General features: G+C 38.5%; 1 protein-coding gene across 5 annotated transcripts in view; it reads right to left on the reverse strand.

Annotated features, from left to right (window-relative positions):
* Nucleotides 1-3,657, reverse strand: part of prkn (parkin RBR E3 ubiquitin protein ligase) — a 156,436-nt gene extending 152,779 nt beyond the window's left edge. The window contains exons 1-2 of one of the 5 annotated variants that reach the window (XM_015363278.2): nt 3,576-3,620; nt 2,683-2,807 (exon numbers count right to left, since the gene is read on the reverse strand). In XM_015363278.2, the coding sequence (XP_015218764.2) occupies nt 2,683-2,752 (70 nt within the window). In that variant the 5' untranslated portion in view covers nt 2,753-2,807; nt 3,576-3,620. Of the gene's footprint in view, nt 1-2,682; nt 3,551-3,575 lie in introns of those variants that run through there. The other 4 variants (XM_015363279.2, XM_015363280.2, XM_015363277.2 and 1 more) reach the window with 4 other exon arrangements.
* Between the last annotated feature and the right edge of the window lie 7,589 nt (nt 3,658-11,246).

Raw genomic sequence — 11,246 nt, forward strand, 5'->3', positions numbered from 1 at the left:
TGGTAGATTTACCTCAGTAATCTGATCAAGAAACTCTCAGTAATATTGTAATGCACTCTGACTGTTTAAAGATGCTGTTGGGAAGCATTACACCGACAGAGGACTATTTCTAAACTTCAGGAAAGTGAATGTACATCAGAATTACTGCTGATGAAAGACTGGACAGGTATCACATTGAGGTGGTCAGTTGTCAGATTTAATGAAGCTGTTGCAGGTTACAATGTGCTGTCAGCAGCACTCCATCTTCTTATAGTTAATAAAAAAGAATAGATCCTCCCTGAAAAAATAAAGAGATCTTATTGAATGTCAAAATCAATATCGAATGGTGATTGAGCCTCCAAGATATGTGGCTGTCTATTAGAGCAAACATTGTGGCACAATAGGTAGCACTGTCATGTTGCAATTCAAGGGTCCTTGATTCAAAGCAGGCTGTCTGTATGCACGTTCTCCCCATGCTTGCCTGGGCTTTCCTTACTCTGGTGCCCTCTGACAATCGAAAGACTGGATCCAGATTAACTGAAGTCTAGAAAATGTCCATACATTTGCATGGATGGTTGGATGCATGTATGTCCTGGAATTCCAGAATTAAGTTGTAGTCCTGGCTCACATCCTGTTTTTGCTGGGTCAGACTCTGGTTCACCTAACTCCTTTAAGGATAAAGGAGTTACTGAATATGAATCGGTGGTTGATTGACTAATAAGGGAAATCAATATGTTACCGGAGTGCCTTTTTGTAACAAGCAACATCCCCCGGGGTCTTTAAAAACCACGACACTAATATGTGGTAAAGAGCAGAATTGCCTCTTCAATATGTCCACCTAAGTTCAGACACTGGTAACATGCAGCCCTTTCCCAGTTCCCTATCCTCCTTCTCAATTGCCACACTTATGTTAGTACCTTGGCTCATTCTTCCAAGTGGTACAGTGGTACTGTAGATAGCCATAGCCTGTCAAAGCCACAACAATATCGACAATTGTTCTCTCAGATGAACATGCCTGCACGCACATTGATGGAACAATTTAACCAAACTGTAACTCTGGAGCTCTGGTTAGGTTTTTATTATTACTTGCTTGTCTGACAATACGTGGCTGGGGTTACACACTGATAATGAGCTCCTAGTTATACTGCCCACTATTCACACAGCTCCAATCAGTAGAGCTTTAGATCACTGAAAGCTATAAATAAACATGGAAACATTCAGCTAATGTGAGCCACACTCTCACAAAACTACAAGTTTTCAATGCAAGGGGATAAACTTGTCGTTTTATTAGAGACTAGGATTATACATACAGTATATAAATACTGCAGTATGGCTCAATCTCAGAGTTTAAGGAACATCTTTGGGAAAATCTTACTTTTAGATGTTGTATAAAAAAGGTAATGTACTGAATTACACTCCAAGCTTCAGGGCAAGTGATTTGCAATTAACTAATTAAAAATCTAGATTTGTTTTTTACTTTTCTGAAACTATGGTGGTAAAGGTTTTATACAGTACTTGACGTCAGAAATTTTAGGAATTCTTCTATTAGGATTTTTAGAAACTCTAAAAAACATTTTGTCTGATTTTATACTGTAAGTCACAATAAAATGTACAGAAAATACAGTCTCACATCTCACATCACATAGAATATTCTTAGTTCAGACAACTGCTACTAATTATATTATTACTATTGGCCTAATGTACCTAAAATAAATGTGATAGGTCTTCCAGAGATTCTAGAGATGCAAAATACAGAATGTTGATGAAATTCCAGGTTTCCAGCTGTACTGGAAGCATATCTTAAACATAAAGAGCTATATTTAACTAAAGATTTGACATGAGATTAAGCCAAACAGACAAAGATATAAACAGCACAGAAAATTCCACTTGGCTAAACAGTTTGTCTGCCCTAACACTAGTGCTTCAATATCATCCTAAAAAAAACTAAAATCCATCAAATATTGTATTTCCCCTTTAGCCATTTAAAAAAGGAGTATCCTGTCTGAAATGCTGAACAAGCTCTTTTTCCAATCCCATGAAAAATTGTTTTTTTTTTTATTATTGTTCTGTTTAGAATAAAGTTTCTATTAAAGTTACTGGTTCTGGAAACAACACAAGATATGAAGTGTTTTGACTTCACATAAAGACCTGCTACAGTTCTGCTAACGAATTTCACGGTTCAAGGAGATTGAATCAAGTTAACCTTGAGATTTTGATATAGAAAAAGAAATGGGTACATTCGACAGGAAAATGGTACAGCTGTGTCTCTTTGGCTTAATTCAGAACTCTGGGTCAACACTTTTTACAGGCCTTGCCTGGCCAGAAGCTTGCTTTCAAGATTTTGAATATGTTGTTTATGAGCTCAGGGTGGCCCAGTGCCGCAGTGGTTAGTATTGCTGCCTTGCAGTGCTGGGTTTTGGGGTTGAATTCCAAACTTTCTGTGCAGGGATCGTATGTTCTCTCTGCGTTCGTGTGGGTTTCCTCCAGTTTGCACCGGTTTCCTCCCACAGTCCAAAAATACATGTGTATATTTTGAGAATATTAGCCCTGGTGTGACTGCGTGCGTGCCTGTGTGTCTGCCCTGCAATGGACTGGCGTCCCGTCCAGAGTGTACCCTGCCTTGCGCCCCTTGCTTGTCTAGTTAGGCTCCAGCTACCCTGAACTGGAAGAAGCAGCTCGAAAACAGATGGTGGGATATATTACCTCGATCGGTGTTCTCCTCAACACCTTTCAGTGTCAGAACTGCCACCTTGTTTAAAAAGCAAGGGCTCATCCACAATGTCAGACTCTTGGCTCCATGCTGCAGTAACCCCAATGCCAGCTACAGCCTTCATAATGAAATTAACACTGTTCCTACAAGGGAAACACTCTGCAGATGCTTATAAGTATTTTAATAATGTTCAAATTGCAATTTGATGACTAATCATATCACTGCCTCAGATTTTAAGAATTCTCACAGTCTCTCTAAAACTGGGATTAAGAGGCACTACATAAATATTGTGCACTGAATCTTTTTCATTGCGTCTTTTGTACAGAATGACAAGAATGTATGGGGAATTTAAAGCTATATACTTTCCCCTACGTACCTAGTTATGTGCAATAGCAATAGCACGTAATTAAAAACGCTCATTATCCTATCGATTCACAACACCTGCTAATAATGAGAAGTGCACAGAAAAAAAGAGCCACCGAGAGATCACGTGATACCCTCAACTAACCTCTGTCAAAAGCTGCGTGAAATGTCTCAGGATTTAATAGGTATCTCGTGGCTTATTTGTAGATAAGCAACCAATTTAAACAAAAAAGTAATAAACAACGGAGTGGGAAATGAAAAGCAGCATTAATTATGCAATGGTGTCATGCACTATACATTTTCTTCAGAATAATAGTATAGTTTTAAGATTAGAATGCGGAGTTGAGGGGACTATTCCCCGTTTAAGCGTCTGATTTCTATAGCTGGGATCATGAACTGCAAGCCACTATTTACCATCTCCCGTCGTCAAGCTGAATTACAGGTTAGATGCACTTTTTCTTATTTCGAAAGAAAAAGAGAAATCAAGAGAGACACGTCACACAGTATCACCAGAGTCACATACCTATCATGCTGAAGAGACGCAGTCTCTGACAATGTGACACTGACAGTCTACGCACACGTCTCTGTTTGTATTTAAGGCTATGGCCTACGACATCCCAGGTCACACTGCATCAGCGCACGTGTAATGGTCCCTGAAGCATGTTGGGAAATGTAGTGCCCTTTTTTTCCGTTTCTGTTTCAACGTTTTCGTGCAACGATTTACAAGATACAAACGTAATTTATTATTGCTGTCATGATTTCTGCTACTACTATTTGAAAGCAACTACTGAGTTTTATGTATTTTATAGCATGCTTCTTCTGGTTGTGACCGAGTGCTTATTTAATTGGGTAGGTCAGTCTCTGCACAAAACGAAGAATTCAGGTCATTAAACAAGAGTTGACGGTTTGGTCGTCTTATTTCACGAATTTATTTTTTTACTGCTAACCTTAGAACTAAAACTTAGAAAGGACCCTGAAAACGGTGCGAGCGAGTGCATCGCTGCCAGTCCAGTTCTAACTGTACGTAACCAGAGATCTCTTTGTTATAATTAAAAATGTATGGTGCCGTTTTTTATAGCCTGGAACTTTTTTTCGTTTTTCTAAGTAAAATTTGTGTATTTGGTAATCACATGTAAAATCTCGCCTTATAACAGAGAAGGGACTTTTTCATTTGGTTGTGCTTTTTCGGGATAAGTTGCTTTTGCTTCGGCAGTTTGGCGAGTGAGTACAGTTTCCCTGTAATCATTCATACATTATTGTAATGATTGAAAATGATTGCATGTGCTTAACAGATTCCTGCTATCGTAGCAGACGTTTTGCTGTCGAGCTAGTCGAAGATCAATTCTAGCGGTAATTTAAGGAAGGGCGCCGGTGGTATTTTATAATGCGTCTTGTGTTCTGTTTAACTTTAGTATTTCCAGGTATGTCTGTAAAACTCAGTATATGAGAACAATTGACCAAATTACACGACACCCGATTTGGTGCAAATTAGAACAGTTTGCTAACTCTCCAGGTGTTATGGAGGACTTCAAAATGACAAACTGCAATATACAGGTATTGGACAGAAACAATGGAAATACCCAGCAAAGGGGGAACACTATGGATATTGAAAGCAAGGTCTCCCACTCAGTTCTGGTCATGCTTTAATTAAGCAGCTAGCATCCCAGCACGCTTAGAGGCATGCATAAAAACAGGAGGGCCTGGTTTCTGGAATTCTGGCTGTGAGAGCACAGTGACTTTGAAAGAGGTGTGTTTGTTGAGGTGAGTACAGCAGGAGCTTCGGTGACCAAGACGGCTCAACTGGTTGAGATTTCGCAACAGTAAGTGGAAGCACAAACTATAATCATGATATCCATGCTTAAATTCAGAGTGCAGGGCAAACGAAGCCAAGCAATTACGCAGCAGGTGATCTGACTGCAAATGCCAACCTGGGGTGCAAGCATCCAGTTTAATCAAAGGTGGTCTGTAAGAGCTCCTCAAAGTGGTACACTGTACAGAGGTGGATTGCAGTGCAGGAACCACTCCTCACTCCTGGCACGTCCAGTGGTACAAAGAGCACAGGCAATGGACTGCTGAGCAGTGGAGAGATGTGATATGGTTAGAGGAATTATCCTTCATGTTCTCGACAACCTCAAGCACTCAAGGATTGTAGAGCTTTTTGTTCCAACAGTAAAGGATTCTGGTGGTTCTATAATATTGTGGGGCTATAATAATATTCCTGTGATGGTCTGGGTGTATTTGTTCCTTTCGAAGGCAAGGTAGATGTTATTGGCTACTTAATAGTGATCGTCTTCACCCCATGTAGCATTTTTTTTTCATGGGGGGCATCTACCTGATGGCAATGTCCACATCTACTGAGCATGTGTGGTCTCCCAATAGTTTAATCAGCTGTACACTGATGTGTGTTACAGTATGAAGTATGTCATGGCCTTCTCACTCACCAGAAATACTGTAAACACAAATGAGCATTTATGAGATATTTTGGATTTTTCCAGAGCATTTTTTCACTTCCATCAGCCAGGCTTTCTCATGGAAGAATGGTGCTCCATGCCTGCTGCAGAACTCCAGATGGTGTACACTCTATGTGATGATGCATACAGGCCATACTGGTTTCATGTGGTGATCCAGCACCTTATTATGTGAACTATACATTGATTGACACTACCTGTGTGTTTTGGCTCTCAGTTCCTGCTTACAGTGTATTTGGAAATTCTAGCAGCTTCGTGCCGTTTTACTGTACATCAAAATGCTCAAGATTCCAACTCTGATAAACCCTATATGTCTTTACTATACTTTAGTATAGTAATCCTATACTAAACCCTATATGTCTGTATGTTCGCAGTTGTAAATAAGTTGCTTCAAAATACAGTATTTAGCCCTACATACTGTACACTAGCAAGGAAGTAAGGGTATGAAAAATAGTTCTATTTTTTCATTTATAATGTTTTATTGTTTAATTTTAGATTCATACAAATTCAAACATAAAATTCATATGCAGTAGCATTATTTCTAGATGCACATCATAGAAGCCCTGCCTCATTTAGATTTTCTGTTTCTGTCTTGTGGAAGCTTAATGCGTTAAGCATTGACGGTTGGCAAGTAAATACTTTTAGAATGCAGTTTTTCATACCCTACAAATGTGTGCTTTCCATCAGTACTGGATATCCAGTGAGTCCTAAACCAGTTTTGAGATAACAGTCCAGTCATGTGCTCATGGTCTTTGTGTGTTCAACAGTGATTTTCTTTTTTTTAAGCAAAAGGAATCTTGGCAAAAATAAAATGAGGACCTGCTGCCACCCTGGGTGTGTAATGATTTTAGGATAAATGCAAAAAGTCTTGGGTATAAAGAGTTAATTTACATAATTATGTTGTTTTTTCTATTAGTCTTTCTAGAGAGATTTATGTGCAGCTTTTTAAACATGTAGACTATTTAAAGCATTGGGGCTGGTAGATGCTGTAAACTTCATTAATATTCAAATTGAAAATGCATCAATGTAATGTTTTCTGCATCTCTTCAAATGTGATGTGGCATATTACAACCAAAGTTACAGGGTTAGATGATTGACTAAACATGATTCAATTTACATATTAATGAGTAAAATGACAGATTATAATATTTACCCCCCTCTCTCCCAGGGGTCAACACTGTACTTAGTTCCAAGCTTTCAGGTTCCAATAATTCTACAATAAAAGAACATTCTAAGTTTTTTTTTTTAACCTTGTTCGGAAAAGGTTAAGGAAGGTAACATTCTGTTCTGGATTTCCAAATGTTTTTTGAGCTGTTTGCAGGGTCTGTTTCAATCATGCTCAAATAAAGTTGTGAAAACTGAAAATCATTTTTTGTTTTTTGAGCCAAGAGATTAGACAAAGCATAGACTTTTTAAAGAATAGGGTTCAGTGACATGAACAACATGCTTAGTCTACTAGGAAGTGTAAAGGTTGTTTTCTCTATGGAAGCTCATCCTTGTTTAAAACATTACAAGTGAGGATGATACTTTCATGTAACTGCTTCATGCCACCCTCTGCTACTTTTTTGCCCAATATTAGATAAGCATATTTGCACATTATTCAAAAGCTCAGAGTATGTAATGGACAGTATAAAGCATTCCCTAAGATGCAGATATCTTTGATCTTTCTGTAGTGATAGAGTTTCAGTGTTCTTTTAGTGCTGAATTTAAAGTGAACAGCACTGAAAAAATATAAGTGCAGTACATTAGGCATTATTTATGCAGCAGTATTTTTCAGCAAATATGGACACTTGAACCTGTAAATTGCTCCCAGGCGAACATTAAAATTTCGTAAGTTTAAAGGACTTCTTTGAGCAGCTCTGCCAACTGTTCATCTCCATTCCACTCTGGACATGTGTTGGCAAATATGACTCACTGGGGAGCTCTGGCTAATGAAATTCTATCTTACATTATTGGAGAGTTCTCAACATAAATAATAATTGCAATCTAGTTATGTTTAGTGACAATTTCCAACCTTGTGCCATAACTAATCTCAATTGTTTTATGTTCAATCGACAGTGATATGGATTCAGTACAGGTAGTTCTGCTGTTTTTGTTTTTGATTCAACACACCTTTAAGGCTACTGTATGTACTACTTCATAATTAAGGGCACATTAGTTTGCACAACATTTCTATAAAGTAGGAGCCCTATAGTGAACAATACCTCAGCCAAAATGCATTATGATGCTGCTGCAAAGCTCTGACAAACACATCATTGAGAATGACTGCTATGGTACTGTACTGTAGGTCCAGTGGCATCTTTAAAAGTGTTTTATACCCTGTGACATTGTAGTTTTAAACATACCAATACATGAATACTCATACTGAATACATGATTTAAAGTAAGAACATGACAACATATGTACAGTATTATTATAATAATAATTGCTTACACCTATATAGCACTTTTCTGGACACTCCACTCAAAGCGCTTTACAGGTAATGGGGACTCCCCTCCACCACCACCAATGTGCAGCTTCACCTGGATGATGCGACGGCAGTCATAGTGCACCAGAACGCTCCCCACACATCAGCTATCAGTGGGGAGGAGAGCAGAGTAATGAAGCCAATTCATAGATGGGGATTATTAGGAGGCCATGATTGGTAAGGGCCAATGGGAAATTTGGCCAGGACGCCGGGGTTACACCCCTACTCTTTTCGAGAAACGCCCTGGGATTTTTAATGACCGCAGAGAGTCAGGACATCGGTTTTACGTCTCATCCGAAGGACAGCGCTTATTTACAGTATAGTGTCCCTGTCACTATACTGGGGTATTAGGACCCACATGGACCACAGGGTGAGCGCCCCCTGCTGGCCCCACTAACACCTCTTCCAGCAGCAACCTTAGTTTTTCCCAGGAGGTCTCCCATCCAGGTACTGACCAGGCTCACACCCGCTGAGCTTCAGTGGGCTGCCAGTTGTGAGTTGCAGGGTAATCTGGCTGCTGGCGACCTGCTGGTGGCTGCGGGTTAAATTATGATTTAACCGGAACAGTAGATTATGCATACCTTTTCTTAAAGGATCAGCAGTGTAGCTGGCTAACTTATTCCAGACATCCATAGCCCTCAGTGTGAAAAAATACCTCCTGTATTAAGGTCTTAGTGCACATCCTCCAGATTTCCATTTGTGTTTTGGGCACAGTTGATCCAAGCATAGTCTTTTGGGTTATTGAAAGTCTCAGATAACTTTGAGTATTAATATTGCGAATATATTTTCAGCGGGTGGAAAGGACTGATTTGTGTCTGCCTTGTTGAAACAGTTTTTAAATCCAAGCTTTTGTACATGAAATAAGTGTTGGAAAATTTGCTGTAGTTGACATGCAAAAATGTTTGTTCTCTTTAGTAGCCATAGTGATATCTTAATAGCGTATCCCTCTGGATTCAAGGCTGGGTGAGAGCTGAGATGCAACATTTTTTAAAGTATGATAATGGTATTCTTTGGTTGATCTTGTGTCTGAAAAAGTGTACAGCTTATTTCTTTTATAGTGCATTAAGTCATCAAAAAAGCACATAAAACTTTTGCTACTAATCATGCTGTCCTCTCAACACACCACCCAGTGTTCTTGGAATAATCTGTATTAATGAATATGCTGTACCGGGTTCTTTGAATTTTTTAAGATATTGTTGAAACCTTACTTCTGTACACTTACTCAAAATATTAAATTTCCTCTCCTGCATGAACCTGTTTCATGTTACTACACTGTCCAGTTTTTCCATTTTAATTAAAATTTATTTAAAAAAAAAACCTCCTTAGTTATACATCTCGCACACAGTACATTATTTCAAAATGCTGTTTAAAAGAATGGTAAATGGTTAAAATTATGCTTACTGAAAATAAGTAAAATTACCAGACACATTGGCTAATTTTTAGGCACAAAAAAAAAGAATTCATATAGGATAGAGAGGTAGATTAAATGTCTTTGCCAGAACGGGTTTTGCTCAGAATTTCAATAAGCACATTATGGCTGATTTCAAAACAGCTGGTGCATTGAAACGCTTTACAGTAACTGCAATTATGGCCTGCTGGAGAAGATAATGATTTTCCTGATTTTCTCATATTTGAATGAATGGCTATCATTTATTGGCTGGGGATATATGCCAATGAATGGTAGAGTTTGCCAATACAGGAGTGAATAAGAACCTTTATCCTCCATATGGTAAAAAGGATGACTCGGATATCCAGGTGTATTCTCAAAAGATCTGAGGAGGTTGACTCTAGGCCAGCCTTTCTAGCCATTCCACATTCCACGTCATCTTTGGGTTCTGTATCCTGTTATGAAAAAAGTGAGGCAATGTACAACCCCTGCTGAATTCATTCTTATTATCGGTAATTATTTATAGGCCTCTCTATGTTTCATTCGGGTTAAATGGCATCAGATTTAAACTTTAAGAGGCTGTGTGAGAGGAAAAATCGTCTGCTCTGAGATTGCAGTGATTATGAGATGAGAAGAAAATATATTGTGGTGCTTTCAAGCCATTAGCTTTGTGAATGTTAATGCAGCTATTACTATTAGGACACTGTTTGGTTTGGGACGCAGGCGTTGGCAGCACCCCGTTAAGTTAAATTAACCCTGCTCACCTTGGCAAGCGGGAGATATGAAGGCAAGCAACAAATTCAGGAGCACTGTCAGGTCCACTTGCTGCTGCTCTGACAGGTCTCTGATATAAAACCCAATTTGCACTTTTAGGAGCAAATCCATTATCCTTCCAACCAAGTTTAAAATAGTGTGAACATCAGCAAAATGATGATGAGTTGAAATAATGGCTTTGAGAATTATGAAAGTCAAGGACTATTTTGTATTACACAGTCATTAAATGCCTTCACCTTTTTCATCCGGAGCATTTCTCAGTCTGTAATAAGTGAAGGTTTTTTTTTTTTTTTCACGGTCTTAATGCCTTTAACAAGATTTCTCAGCGGCTGTCTTAAACCAAATGATAACTTGTTTCTATAAGGATATCCTTTTTAAAATTTATTTCAAACAACTAATCTACACTTTAACTTTATCTTGGTGTACACTATGTGGAGAGTATTCACACTTAGCAGAAACACATATTAAACAGTCACATCCTTAAATATTTCAAATTCAAACAAATAAACATTAGGTAGGTAATTCCATAGCTAGAAAAGTCTTGCATATCACCATCTTCACCTGATCCACTCCTGGATGAAAACCACAAACCTGTCTTCAGCAGTTAGCCAGTTGCAGTATTGTTCCACGCATGACTTTACAAAGTAAGTTGCAGTAGTTGGAGAGCTACTGCAGAAGTGTGTAGTAAAGTATGTGTTCTTGTTGCAAAACTTTGTTCACCACCACTTCTTTATTTTTAGTTTTCTAAATGTATTTAGTTGCTTAGGACAGCAATAGCAGTTTGCTTTGTAAGGTAAAATTAATCAACTAGGAAATGAAATGGAAAATGCAGCTGATGTTAAATGCTCTTTGCATATGAGGCTGCAATAAAAGTGCTACTGTTTTTCTATAACTTAAATCCTCTTAGTACCACATTGTTCATATAGGATGAAATCTTCCTTTTGTTGAGGGCAGTAATCCCTTATTGAGCCTCTAGTGTCACCAACATTTCTTGGTGATTTCTTTTTGATGAAGACCCCTGCTGTGATTTCTAGGGTACCGTGGTTTCTAATTTCTGATGGCGGTCCCAGATTAACAGTAGGGTGGCTTTTCGTATCT

The sequence above is a fragment of the Lepisosteus oculatus genome, chromosome 17 (genome assembly GCF_040954835.1).
Source record: "Lepisosteus oculatus isolate fLepOcu1 chromosome 17, fLepOcu1.hap2, whole genome shotgun sequence".
NCBI lineage: Eukaryota > Metazoa > Chordata > Actinopteri > Semionotiformes > Lepisosteidae > Lepisosteus > Lepisosteus oculatus.